The 15,292-nt window shown below is 40.9% G+C and overlaps 1 protein-coding gene across 12 annotated transcripts in view; it reads right to left on the reverse strand.

Moving 5' to 3' along the window:
* APOO (apolipoprotein O) overlaps positions 1–15,284 on the reverse strand; it is an 86,919-nt gene extending 71,635 nt beyond the window's left edge. For 3 of the 12 annotated variants that reach the window (XM_064573877.1, XM_064573875.1, XM_064573876.1), the window contains exon 1: positions 15,034–15,282. In XM_064573877.1, the coding sequence (XP_064429947.1) occupies positions 15,034–15,042 (9 nt within the window). In that variant the 5' untranslated portion in view covers positions 15,043–15,282. Of the gene's footprint in view, positions 1–14,826 lie in introns of all 12 variants that reach the window. The other 9 variants (XM_064573884.1, XM_064573878.1, XM_045875998.3 and 6 more) reach the window with 7 other exon arrangements.
* Between the last annotated feature and the right edge of the window lie 8 nt (positions 15,285–15,292).

Raw genomic sequence — 15,292 nt, forward strand, 5'->3', positions numbered from 1 at the left:
GATATGCTAGTATGGTCAGTTAGTAAATATTCACTTGTGATCTGTGTACTTTTCTGTATGTGAGATTTCAACACAAAGTTAGAAAAATACTCTTGGGGCACCTGGGTAGCTCAGTTGGTTAAGCATCTGCCTTCAGCTCAGGTCATGATCCCAGGGTCCTGGGATGGAGCCCCACATGGGGCTACTTGCTCAGCGGGGAGCCTGCTTCTCCCTCTCCCTCTGCCACTCCCACTGCTTGTGCTCTCTTGCTCTCTAATAAATAAATTAATTAAAAAAATAGACTCTTACTTGCTTTCTCTACTTCATTCCCTCCTCCCTTCACTACTCAACTTACCTAAAATCATTCTTCCCAAAGCCACCAATGGCCTCCCAGTTACTAAACTCCAATGGTCATCTGGCATCCTGGCTGCCCCCCGAAACTGGTGACCCCTCCACCATCTTCATACTCTCTCTTGCTTCAGTTGCCAAGATTCTACTCCAGCTCCATTGTACATGCTTTCTGGCCACTATTTCCCTCTCCTTTCGGGCCTTATCTTCCTCTGCCCATTTCTTGAAAGTTGGTGAGTCGGAGTAGTCCTTAACCCTCTTCCTTTCTCACTCTGGAGCAATTTCATTTGAAATCTAAGTCTTTGACTTCCACCCTATGCTACTGATGCCCAAATCAGTATTCCCAACCCCAGCCTCTCCCTAAGCCTCAGGCTTGCACGTGGAACTCCCCATGGACTTCTTCACTAAGCATTTCAATTGCTACCTCATAATGAATTTCCTTTCTCCAAAACCCTGTTTTTCTCCGTCTCCCTACCTCACTTAATGGCCCTACAAGCCACACAAAGGACAACATCAAAGCAACTCTTTAATGAAACAATGAAAATAGACTTCAAAGACAGTCAGATGTGGTTGCTGCCTCCACCATCTAAACAAGTGGACAAATAATTACACCTCTTGTGATGAGTGCACTAACCGACAAAGGACCAGACTAACACAGAGAAAAGAATAACACACCACAACTGGAAATTCTGGGAAACAACTGCAGGGAGAAGGCAGAATCAACAATCAAAAGTTTATGCATTTCTTTCTTTTGGCAGCCACCCAACAGAATGATGTTAAGACTTAGTGTCACTAGGACCCCCGCCTCTGTAAAGAGCAGTAACAAAAGAAACCAAAGGTTTGGAACGTGAGGGTGATTTTTGAAACCCCACAATCTTTTCAGCTATAGCCATGAGTAGGTATGGTGTCTGAACACAGCAAATACAGAGCCATAAACCATGGCTGCTGCTTTAATAACACGGAAACTTTCTCAATCAAGAAGCTCCCTTTTAATATCAAGGTCAGATGGGTTTTGATGATAACATACCCAAAATTATTTGGTATCAAAAACTGCATAAATAAACGTAATGCCTTAATTACTGCATTTTAGCTATTATATAACTTAGCAGTCATATAATCTGTACATTAAAATGTGCAGCTGTTTCCAAAGTTATTACACAAGACCATTTTTATATCTATCACTATGGAAATTAAGTGCATGTGGGGACATTTTTACAGTAAATGTCATTTAAAATTAGATATTCTCCTATTTATAGGAAATGAGGCATAATTACATATTTTTCCTCCAAATGTTACATTGGTTCTTTGATCTTCATTCAGTCAACCTTTTCTTCAATAATTTCCATCTGAAAGCATTTTTCATTAAAAACAAAATGTTTTTGGGCGCCTGGGTGGCTCAGATGGTTAAGCGTCTGCCTTCGGCTCAGGTCATGATCCCAGGGTCCTGGGATTGAGTCCCACATCAGGCTCCCTGCTCCTTGGGAGCCTGATTCTCCCTCTGCCTCTCTCTCTCTCTCTCTGTCTCTCATGAATAAAGACATAAAATCTTTTAAAAAATAAAAATAAAAATAAAAACAAAATGTTTTTAATCTGATTCTTTTTGGTTGTTTAAGAGATAAAAATCTGAAATGGAATTTTTTAAAAAGGGTCTGGAGCGCCTGGATGGCTCATTCGGTTAAGTGTCTGCCTTTGGCACAGGTCGTGATCCCAGGGTCCTGGGATCGAGCCCCACATCAGGCTCCCTGCTCAGCAAGGAACCTGTTTCTCCTCCTCCCTCTGCCCCTCCTCCCCCCACCCCGCTCATGCTCTCTCTCTCAAATAAATAAAATCTTAAAAAAAATTAAAAAGGTCTATGAAAACTGACAATACTTTTGAGGATATTCTTGTTCCAAAAAAATTAAAAACCATAAAATGAAAAAATAAACTATGTGAAAGAATTTAGGGGAAAACAATCAACAATTTTGCTGAAACCAGGCTACACTGCTGTCCTTAGTAATGTGTTGTACACTGAATTAAAAATAAAGAGAAGCTAAATGAGTCCATATTCGTGAAATATCCAAAAAAAAATGTCTTCCTGCCATAATGAGCATTCAGTACCACATCTACATTTTATACAGCAATCCTTTCTCATATGGAGAGCCACACACCAACCGGTAATCGAGGCTTTCTTTCTCTGAGAAGGGAGTTAGAGGGATACAATGGGAACCTGAAAATTATCTTCACTGTACTGTTTTGACTTCTTAAAAGAACAGTTATTCAGTATTACTTATATACTATTTTTCTTTTATTTTAGATTTTATTTATTTGAGAGAGAGTGAGAATGAGAGAGAGGGAGAGCATGGGGGGGGAGGGTCAGAAGAAGAAGCAGACTCCCTGCCAAGCAGGGAGCCCGATGTGGGACTCGATCCTGGGACTCCAGGATCATAACCTGAACCGAAGGCAATCGCTTAACCAACTGAGCTACCCAGGCGCCCCCACTTATATACTATTTTTAAAAAATAGGTAGATTCTCACCTCATATGCCTTAGGATGGCCACTATCAAAAAACCAGAAAATAGCAAGTGTTAGCAAGGATACAGAGACAGTGGATCCCTTGTGCACTGCTGGTGGGATTGTGAAATGGTGCAACACCTAAGGAAAATACTGTGGAAGTTCCTCAAAAAATTAAACATAGAATTACCATTTGATCCAGCAATTCCATGTCTGGGCATAGATCCCCAAAAAACTGAAAACAGGGTCTTGAGGATACACTCAGGTTCACAGCAGCATTATTCACAATAGCCAAAAGGTGAAAGCAACCCTACTATCAAGGACATTATGCTAAACAAAATAAACCAGTCACAAAAGACAAGTCCTGTATGAGTTCATTTACATGAGGCATCTAAAGTAGTCAAATTCATAAAAAGAGAGAGTGAAATGGTGGTTACCAGGGCCTGGAGGAGGAAGAAATGGGGAAAAGTTTAATGGATAGAGAGTGTCAGTTTCCCAAGATAAGAAAGTTCTGGAGATTATCGTGCATCAATGTGAATATATTTAGCACTACTGAACTATACACTTAAAAATGGCTAAGATGGTAAATTTTTTGTTACATGTGGGGTTTTTTTTTTTTTTTTACCACAATACAAAAAAATGAAACTAAAAAATTGGTTAAGATGGTAAAAAAAAAAAAAATTAATGCAGCCAGGGGGGAAAATAAACAGTACGCCTCCTCAAAAAAAGCTTTTTCTCTTCAAAGCAGTAACCTTGATAGATCAAATACGGAGTCAGAATTTATTGCAACTATTTATATAACAAATTAATAAAGGGAATTTACTTTTAATATGTGATCATATGGCTTCCATTTCTAAATGCTTTCAGATCAAATTTTAAGCCTATAAGAAAAGCAGTCTCAGTACATTTGAAATATAAGTGAGAAAAGCAGATTAGAAAATGGCATTGTTTAAAAGGTAGGGGGTTGTTGTAAGTTTTCTGAAAATGTGAAACTGAGGGTATGTGTAAGTATGCCCACAAACAAGTCTAAAAAAATATTAACCGTAGTTGTCTATAAAGGTGGAGGAATTAAGGGTGATTCTTTATGATTCTTTAGTATCTTCTGTATTTCCTAAAGTTTTTACAACATACATTGAGTCATTTTGTAATATGCAAAGAATGAAAAGTGGCTGGCTCCTGAGTATATTCTAAAGAATCTGCCAAAGTATGAAGATCACTCCAAATGAAGAGGGGTAAAAATATTTTGATCTGTGAAGGTATTTTTTTAATAAATCTGCTGATCAGTGACACCATGTCTTGGAAGAAATGTATTGACAAGATAATTAAATCTATCCTCTCAAAACGACCATTTGGATGGGCATTCATTTGGATGTATAAATCTGGGAACACTTACACTTTCACAACAACAGAAACCACAATCATTTTAGTCTGTTTCATAGTAAATGGATTACAAAGTCAGTATTTTAAGAGTTCAGACCTTAACCTACAAATAGAAAAATGGTCTTCCAACTACAACAAATACAGAACTATTTTTTAAGAGTTTATTTATGAGAGAGAGGGAGCACAAGCAGGGGGAGGGACAGAGGGAGGGGCAGAGGGCAAGAAAGAAGCCGACTACCCGCTGAGCAGGGAGCCCGATGTAAGGCTCGATCTCAGGATCCCAGGATCATGACCTGAGTGGAAGGCAGAAGCTTAACCGAATGAGCCACCCAGGTGCCCCAATACAGAACTATTTTGTGAGACACTCAATTCTGTAATTCTGCAGTAGAGTAACTGATATCTCCCAGTTCTTCCTCATCCACCATAAACAAACTGTGATCTAAAGAGATAAGGGAGGAAAATGAGGCTGTCTTCAAGATTAACACTATCTCTGGCCTACATAAAACCAACTTCTATTTTATTTTTGGAGGGCAGAATTCACCACAAAATCAGGTCAGCAAAGCAACTACGTTTCATCTGCAACTGTTTCATATTCTACTCTTTAAAAAGAGTTATTGGTTTTTGTTAAATTCACACAAAAAAGTAATAAACTTGTCTGATACACAGGAAGGAAATCTCAAGGCTGACAAGTGCGGTTACTGTTCTTTAGGCACGTTTTGAGTCAGCTGGTTGGGCTGTACTGACGTCACAGACTTAGAACACACATGACACATAATCTACCCTGTTTCAAATTTATCTTGAACTTCCTCATTCAGGCAGAAATTTACCACTGCTTACCTAAACTCTTATGTATATATTTCTCTCTCTCTCTCTCTTTCTCTTTCAGAACGGCACCCCAATATCCATTCAATCTTTTCTGAGTTAAGGGAATACAAGGAGGAAAAAAATCAGAGGGGAACAATTTACTTCAAGAATTGTCTTTCAAACGTTTTCATTTTTTCAGGTAACTAAAAAATCTACATTTTCTAAGAGGAAGAGCTATTTTGTCAAAGCAAAGTCTATTGAAACCCAGGTTTCATTTCCTAATAAACCACTGTGTTACAAAGAACACCGAACTCACTGATGACAACTGCCTTCAACCTCATCTCATTTATTCACAGCTTTTTCTTAAGGAAAAAAAAAATGGTAACATTTTTTTAGAAAAAAAAGTGGCTGTGTAAGGCTCAATTCAGTTGATGATAACCTGGATTCATAATGAAAATCTCTGCAAAAATAAGGAACAAAAACAAGAAAAGTCAATATTTGGACTATACAGCAACTTCTAACAGTGCTCGCAAATGATTTGACTCCACAAACAGGCTCAGAGTCAATATTTGCCGAGTGAGGTAAGCAATCAACAGAGGATTCAGGAAACTTGTTGGAGTCCTTGTATCACTTGGTGCTTACTGCTCACTTGCCAGTTTAACCCATGTCATAACACAACACATGAATCAGCACCTCTAATGGAGAGGAGATTCATTTCAGCAAGCGTAAAGAAAAACATTCTTTTTTTTTTTTTTTAAAGATTTTATTTATTTATTCATGAGAGACAGAGAGATAGAGAGAGAGGCAGAGGGAGAAGCAGGCTCCCAAGGAGCAGGAAGCCCGATGCGGGACTCGATCCCAGGACCCTGAGATCATGACCTGAGCCGAAGGCAGACGCTTAACCATCTGAGCCACCCAGGCGCCCCAAGAAAAACATTCTATTATTTCACAAGGACTGACATCTGTGAGATGGGGGAGAAAAGAAAAAGAAACCTTTACTATTTTCATATATCCTATTTAAAAAGACCAGTCAAACCTCAAGCTGTATTACAAAGCTCTAACCATCAAGACAGTATGGTACTGGCACAGGAACAGACACATCGATCAATGGAACAGAATAGAGAACCCAGAAATGGACCCCCAACTCTATGGTCAACTAATCTTCAACAAAGCACGAAAGAATATCCAATGGAAAAAAGACAGTCTCTTCAACAAATGGTGCTGGGAAAATTGGACAGCCACATGCAGAAGAATGAAACTGGACCATTTCCTTACACCACACACAAAAATAAACTCAAAATGGATGAAAGACCTAAATGTGAGATAGGAGTCGACCAAAATCCTAGAAGGGAACACAGGCAGCAACCTCTTCGACCTAGAGTGCAGCAACTTCTTTGTAGACACGTCTCTGGAGGCAAGGGAAACAAAAGCAAAAATGAACTACTGGGACTTCATCAGGATAAAAAGCTTTTGCACAGCAAACAGTCGAAAAACCAAAAAACAACTGACAGAATGGGAGAAGATATTTGTAAATGCCTTATCAGATAAAGAGCTAGTATCTAAAATCTATAAAGAACTTACCAAATTCAACACCCAAAAAATCCAGTCAAGAAACGGGCAGAAGATATGAAAGGACATTTCTCCAAAGAAGACATACAAATGGCCAACAGGCACGTGAAAAAATGCTTGACATCACTCAGCATCAGGGAAATACAAATCAAAACCACGATGAGATACCACCTCACACCTGTTTGAATGGCTAAAATGAACAACTCAGGAAACAACAGATGTTGGCAAGGATGTGGAGAAAGGGGAACCCTCCTACACTGTTGGTGGGAATGCAAGCTGGTGCAGCCACTCCGGAAAACAGCATGGAGGTTCCTCGAAAAGTTAAAAATAGAACTACCCTACAAGCCAGCAATTGCACTACTAGGTATTTATTCAAAGGAAACAAACATAGTGATTCAAAGGGGCACATGCACCCCAATGTTTATAGCAGCAATGTCCCCAATAGCCAAACTATGGAAAGAGCCCAGATGTCCATCGACAGATGAATGGATAAAGATGATATGATGTATATATATACAATGGAATATTACTCAGCCATCAGAAAGAATGAAATCTTGCCATTTGCAACGACGTGGATAGAACTAGAGTGTATTATCCTAAGCAAAATAAGTCAGTCAGAGAAAGACAAATACCATATGATTTCACTCATGTGTGGAATTTAAGAAACAAAACAGATGAACAAAGGGGAAGGGAAGAAAAAATAAAATAAGATGAAAACAAAGAGGGAGGCAAACCATAAGAAACTCTTAACTCTAGGGAACAAACTGAGGGTTGCTGGAGGGAAGGTGGGTGGGTGGATAGGGTAACTGGGTGATGGGCATTAAGAAGGGCACTTGATGGAATGAGCACTGGGTGTTATATGCAACTGATGAATCCCTAAATTCTACCCCTAAAACTAATAATACAGTATATGTTAACTAAATTGAGTTTAAATTAAAAATTTTAAAATTAAAAAAAAAAAAGATTGGTCAAATGAATGAATAGATATTTCTGAAAAAAGAAACCACTGGATATCCCTCCCAACCAGAGCTATTAACACACACTTGTGAATCTATCTCTAGCTACCACGAAGGGCTCCTCATCCTCGCCCAACCAAACAAAGACATCCTTAAGTTGGAGCCAGTGTGGGCTTTGAATAAAACACACTGAGTTGCTTCAAAGAGTCAGAAAAGAAGTAGGAAGACAAAGGGTGACTGTATTTAAAATGCTTTTAAAACAATATTCATTCAAAATACAACTGTACTATCTATAATGCTATTATCATAAAAATACAGCTTAATATTCAAAGTTATAGGCTCTCAGCATACTGAAAACTCTCCAACCCTTGCTCTAAATTCTTGCTTCTACCACTTCTAGTATACAATGAACAGTTTTAAAACCCACTACATTAAGAAATTGGCACTGTTCAACTTTTCTAAAAGAACTGGCATGAGGCCATGCAGAAATTAGGAAAAACTCAAAGTGAAAAACAAGTAACTTCCAAATTCCAAGATTTATCTTCAGACTGAGAGATTTTTTTCCCTTGAAATTATCTACATGAACTTTCATGTTGTATGCACTAACCATAAAATTCCACTTAATCACTACTGGGGAAAATCAACTCTTTTAACTTGCATTTCAAAAATCTTCTGGCACTTTCCTGTCATAAATGTCAACTGTCGAGTTTTGGAAACAGATACGTTTCTTTGCTATAGAGATGTTTTATGCATCTAATTACTTGCAGTAATTTTAAATGTACCATACAAACAAATATCAAAGTTCATTTCTTAGCCTCTAAAAACTTCCAGTCTAGCCTAGAAAAGACAGAAGTGTGGAGACACATACACATAGATCCTCTAATCATAAATATGCGTAGGCCTCACAGGGTAATAAATTCATTTATCATAAATATCTAGTCGATAATCTACTGTTTTCCATTTGTCTCTGCTCCCCATTCTTTTAAGGTACAATTCATCTGCATCTTCCTTCTCTTTCAGTGTTAGCTGCATACAAGAGGCCATTAGCATTTTAGATGGAAGAGTGTTACGGTGTCCTGAGCAGAATTCAGTTCTATATGAGAAGAGAATTTATCCAAGTTTCATCTATTTGTGACAGTCCTAAATCCAGGGTGCTACCTGAAACTCTAGATCACTTCAGGAAACAGATGCGATGCAGAAGGGATAGAAAATAGCTTATATTCATACAGTGCTTAATAGTTTACAGTTCTTTCCACATGTTATTTTATTTGAACCTCCCAACAACCCTGTGCCAAATGGAGGGGCATATTACTGGCCCCACAGTACCTTGATATGGGGACTCTGAGAAATTAAGAAACCTCATTAAAGTTGCTCAGCCAGAAACCAAAAACTCTATCAACTGAACCTGATCCTGTGCTTTCTGACATCATCCAGTGGGGCTGGGCAGTTTTTCTTCTTTGTGATCTACCACCCAACATCTTTGAAGGGTAAGAAAGGAAAAAAATCCAATTAATCCTGCACATAAATATGTATTTATGTGAGTAAATACATATGCATATATACATATATGATAAATATATACACATAGTAAATATATACGTGTATATATAAATATATGTATTCACTATAATTTCTCAAGGAGTCTTTTGGAGATGCTTGAATTGTAGGAGAGAAATCTTTATCATCTTTCCAAATGTGTGCCGTTTAAAATAATATTCAAGTAAAATAAAGTTACAACACTTCTTTTGCAATTTACAGGTGATTTTCCTTTTCCATTTAGCAGGGTTATTCTCCCCTCAGTCCGTACTAGTGATATACTATTTATGGTATGAAAATTAATTTCAGAAAGTAAGATAGGCAATAAAGGCATCACATCAAGACCAAACAGCCACAAAGAGTATGCGAGGTAGTAATGCCTTATAGCCAAGGACATGGTCACCTCAGGCTCTTGTGAGTGGGGAGCTCTGAGTGCAGGTCATATCTCTGTCCTTCAGGAAGGAACTGCCAGAGTTTTCAGGAGGCCAAGTTCTCTCCCTCAAGATGTCTGATGATTCCCCATCTCCAACCCACATCTTGCATGAAAACGCCATACTCTTGGGTTACATGTCAACTCATCACCACATGATGATGTCCACAGACACTTCAAGGGGGCCAATCTGTTCAAAATCAAATGATGACCTCCCTTCCCCCAAACCCACCTCAGCCTTCTTCCACTTTCAGATCTCACTGAATAGTTCTAACAGCTCCTCGATTTTCCAAGCTAAAAGCCTGGGCAGCATCCTTAAATTCTCCTTTTCTCTCCTCTGCCACAGCCAGTCAACCACGAAACTTTGAAATTAAAAAATACTTTTGGAAAGCCCCAAGGCCATGCAACACCATAACACTACATAGCAGCCTCCTCCAAGAAGCCCACTAAAAGTAACAGCTCACGTTTATCAAGCCCTTACTTGATACCAAGCACTGTGTGAGGCTTTGGGTCTGAGTTAATTTAACCCACACAAAAATTTGAGGTTGGTGCTAGTCTTATCCTTGTTTCACAGATGAGGACACAGCTACAGAGAATTTGAGTATCTTGCCCATGGGAACACGGTGAAGCCTAAGGTCTTAACACAGCGCGGAACTCTTCTGTGTCCTTGCATCCGCTTTTCTGCTCTGCTTAGAAGGCTTCCAATTGTGTCCGCCCAGCTTCAAAGGTCAGCATAAGCAATGTTCTCCTCTACAAAGGCTCCTGATGCCCCCTGCTGGTGGCTCACTCCTCCAAGTCAGTAGTTCTCAAGGGTGGCTACACACTCTACAAACTGGATGCCTACATCCCAATCCTAAAGATTCTGAGGGCATTGGCCCGCACGCAGCCTGGGCAGCAGGACTTGCTCCCTAGGTGATTCTAAGGTGTAGCCAAAGTTGAGACCCAATGATCTATACTTCCTGCAATGTTTACATCAGAGCACTTACCACATTGCATTGGAATGGGCCGTTTCTGCACCACTAACCTGAAGTTTTAGTCACCTGGGGGGTGGGGTGGTTCAAAACCAGAGGTTCCTGGACCTCACATAAAAACGAAATCAGACCCATGGGCAGGGCCCTGGAAAATGTCTCTCGAATAATTCTGGCATGCGGCCAAATCTGGAGACTCTGTCCTGGTAAGAACTAAGACTTTTTATTAGTACCAGCGAGGGTGTAGCACAGTGCTCAGTCATAGCTGGACTATGACAAACATTTGTGTAATGAATGAAAATCTAGTAACATGAATCTGGAGACTGGGTATATATTTTCAACTCCAGCAGCAGCACCTAGAAAAACTGCTTCCTGGAATAGTGTGCAAATACCGACTGGGCAGCTTTCCAAATGTGTTTTTTAATCCACCAGTGCCCCCTACTGACCTGAAGATGGATAAATCAAAACAATGGTTCCAGTTTAAATATCTTCATCGTATATGCACATAACTAGTCACACACACAGTACTATTTCCACCAACACCTATACTATCAATTCCTTTCTGCTCCAGTCCTGGTTGACCCAAGCTGATAACTCTTAAACCCAGATGAATCCTACCATTTGCTGGTCCCCACTTCCAGGAGGCAGCCATGATGAACCTCCCGAATCAGTTCTCAGAAGAGTCCTCAACGACCCTCACTGACCTTTTTTGCCTTTGGTCAGTGCCTCCTGCAAATCCCACCACACTCATAAAATCGATCTACTTTTAAAAACACAAGAAACCATTCATCTACCCATCTGCTTCAGTTCTTGCTATTCCAAGTACGATGGGGGACCAGCAGCATCTGTATCATCCAGAAGCTCACTAAAAAAAAAAAAAATGGACACCAAGAGGCCCCACCCCAGACCTACTGGAGCAGAGCTGCATGTACATTAAAGTTTGAGAAGCACTGGTTCTTAACTTTCTCAACTACTAGACCTAACACCGCCATTCTATGACAAATATTCTAAGACCCTGTTTTGCTATCTTGAAATAAAATTTATCACCCATCTACACATGTAAGACCAAAAAAAGAGAGACCAGTATACTGATTTGATGGTAACATGTTAAAGAACAAAAGTGAAAGATTTATAAGAATTATATTTCAGTATATAAATGTTAAAAACAACTAAATTAAAGACATGCAGAAACAATCCAAGTTTCCAAAATGTATCCCAAGTGGCTGGTACTGTCTCGCTGAGAACCACTCGTCTACCATCACTCCCAACCTTTTCTTTCCAGCTCACAGAAGGAAGGCAACATCTTTCCTCCTTTTTGACGCTGAGGCATTCTCTCCTCTAAAAGCCCCCTCCTACATTCCTCCCTAAGGCCATAAACACTGTCAAATCTTGAATACTGGAACAACCACAAAAACAACTCTACAATCTTGACCCAACATGTCCTTCTAGTTACCATATTCTCTCCTTCCCTTGAAGGAGAAAGTCAAATTTATCAACCCCACCATTGTGTCCATTTACTCATGTCTCAATCACCAACCCATATTAATATAGCTTTCATTTCCATCAGTAAACCCACATGTATAAAAGTCACGAAAGCTTTCCAAATTGCCCAAATTAACAAACACTTCTCTAAATTCATCTAACTTATCTCTCTGTAATGGACATTGCTGGTCCCACATCCAAACTCCATTCCCCACTGTGTTAAATTCATTTCTCTTCCACGTGTTTAAGGTAAACTAACCCCATCCCTAGCGGATCCTGTTTAGTCCAAGCCAATCAGAGCATGGCATTCCCCTGGCACTGGCTATCAGGTCAGGGGCGGACATGTGACCTAAGTTGGTCCAATCAGATTGAAGGAAAAGCGTAATCCAAGCATGGAAGTTTTGTCCTCTCCCCTGCTCTAGTGAATGAGAAAGCATGTGTTACTATTGCCAGTCATGCTACAACCATAAGGGGAACCAATCTTACCATGGAAAGCCAAGAAATGAGCCCAGGTCCTTGATAACATTGTTGACCCACTGTAGTCCACCCTTCCTTTAGACTTTGTGAGAGAATTCTCCTTACTATTTAAGTAACTGGGTTTGCCCAGCTGAAAGCATCCTAACATAGCCTGTCCTCCTTGAAACTTTTTTCCCTTGATTTTCTAAACATCACCCTTTTGTACACCTACTTATCAGAAATTGCTTCTCGAACATCTCTGGCCTCCCCTCTTCCTCTGCTTATTTCTTATATTTTGGTGTCTGCCAGGGTTTGTTGTGATCTTTTCTACTCAAACTATATGTCTGAATAATTTAAGCTGAGCTATACTAGCACTCCCCACAAAGGAGTACCACTGCTGATGCTCCCCAGCTCATCCACCTGAGGAATTCCTACTTGTCTTTCAAAATTAATGTAAATGTCTCCTCCGTGAAGCCTCCCCTTAAGTTCCCAGAGGTTCTTTGCCCTTTTTTTTGTGCCACAGACCCTATGGACCCCTTCTCAAAATAATGCTTCTAACTGCATAAAATGCCAACTATACTTCAATAGTTATAAAAACATTTTTAAAACTCAAAAGGTGATATAGTAATATATACTCATTACCTCATTAAATAAAAGGACCTAACAGTGAGCCTTTTAACTACTGTAATTTTGAAGTAGTGATGACCATAAATGATACCTTGCGATCTGCAAAAATTGTGATATGAAAATATCTGTGACATCTGTTGGTCCTGTGACTTCTATTGATGACAGGTACTGCTAATACTATTGTGATTTATTGCTGTACTAGCTTATTAAATTAATTGCTCCCAATGAACCTCCTCACATCCATGCTCTTGTGTAGTGCACCCATAGTGACTCTGGCTTGGCCATGTGACTTGTTTTGACATCAGCAAATGTGATGCAAGCAGGTAAGTGTTTGCACAATCGGACTTGCCCTCTTGGAACCCAGTGACCATGTGAGGAAGCCCAAGGAAGGCAAAATGAGGGGCACCAAGCCCCCATACATTACAGTAAGGCCACCTTAAAGTCTAGGCACCAGCTGAATTCAGCCACTTGGGGATGCCAGAACTGCCCAGGCAACCCACTGATGATGAGAAATAATAAATTATTGTAGTTTTAAGGCACTGGTTTTCACTGGCTTGTTACCCAGCAATAGCTAACTGGAACAGTTACCTACACTCACAACTGAAGGAAATGTTAACATTTCAGTTGCAAATTGGTGAAAAGAAAGATTTTTTATTCCATCAGGGTTTAGGGACTCCCCTGAATTCTATCTACAGACCCACTGAGGGGCTGAAGACCACAGGTCAAGAACCCCCGGTGTAGAGGGGAACCCCTGAGGCAGAGGAGATCCTGCTCTGCTTTCTACTACCACAGTGCATTGTTGATACCCATAGAAACTGATCACAGCATATCCTTTGTTGGTGCAACCCTAAAACTGAGCTGAGCTCCTAGCACATAATAGGTGTTCAACACAAATTTATCGAATGAATGCAAGTTGCTTATGATCTGTAGTGGTAAGTAAACCAGCCTGAAAACAAAATAAAAGTAAATACTTAGATGGCCCTTCTATATGCCAAGAGCTCTTCCAAGTGTTTTACACTCACTTATTTATTCCTTCTAACAACCCTATTAAGTATATGCTATTCCCCCAAATTCACCGATAGGAAAACAGGCACAAAATGGTTAGTGATGTGCCCAAGGTCACCCAGCTAGAAAGTGGCAATGCCAGGACTGTAAGGCCGAATCCATGTTCTGATTTTATAGCCTGTCCTGATGTGCCCAGAGCACATTGCAGAACCACAATAAAACTTTTAAACAAGTAGTACAATTTTGAGATTTCATTAGCACTATTTTATGGGTGCTATGCTTCTTGAAGACTCAATTTTGTAGACTAATTTCTCGTAGCTTGTGATTTCTCATGATAGAAAACATTTACTTTTTTAAAAAAAGTAGAATAATGGCTTCGGGTTAAAATGCAGATTTTCGAAACAAAGAAAAGCGATTTCTTTCAAAGGACAAAAGTTCGTCAAACGTAAAGAAGGGGATCGAAGGGGATCGACTTGTCTATACTAAATAATGTTCACTTGGGAGGGGAACTAAGTTCCAGCTTCCCACCCTTTCAGCCATTCCCACACCAGCTTCCCCAAATTCTACAGCAGCTTCTCCAAAGGTGACCCTCCCCCATTCACACACCAGGTTCTGAAACCTGACCCCGCCAGGCAACTAAAGCCGAACCCTGCAGTGCCCTGGGCTGGCCTCTCCTTACCCAAGAACCCAATAAGGAACCATCGGGAGGTGGGGTGGGTGAATACTTTGGCGGGTACTTTAACTTTTCAAAGTGTTTTATTCACGAGAGCAAGACCCACATGGCCCGCCCACCCACCCGGGGATCTCACGCCTCCGCCCGGCAACCTCTCGCTCCTAGCGCGTCAGTGAATGAACTGCGGAGTCCGGACGCACCCGGCCCGGAGGCGGGAAAGCCTCGGGGCGAACCGGGCCTAGCCCCCGGGAAAGCCCACGAGAGCGCGAGCAGGGCTCCGCGAGGCCGGGAGGGGGCGGTGACAGCTGTGACCCGGCTCCACGCTCTCACCTTGAACATGCTGCTGGCAGAGGTGGCTCCGGCGGGGTGACCCCGGCCTTGGCCCCGCCCACTACAGAGAGGTGGCTACGGTGGCCGGATAGGGCCCTGATTCCTCTGACCGCAAGCGGGCCGCGGTGCAGATGACTGCCGAACAGCCAATTCGATCCCGCGAAGGATTTGTTCGGAAGCCTGGTCTGGGAGCGGCGTCGCTGAGCGGTAACGCGTCGCTCCTCAGTCAGGGAGCGAACGCAAGCCCCGCCTCCCGGAG

This window comes from Mirounga angustirostris, unplaced genomic scaffold (assembly GCF_029215605.1).
Source record: "Mirounga angustirostris isolate CCGP_5_RB_7025 unplaced genomic scaffold, mMirAng1.0.hap1 SCAF_11, whole genome shotgun sequence".
NCBI lineage: Eukaryota > Metazoa > Chordata > Mammalia > Carnivora > Phocidae > Mirounga > Mirounga angustirostris.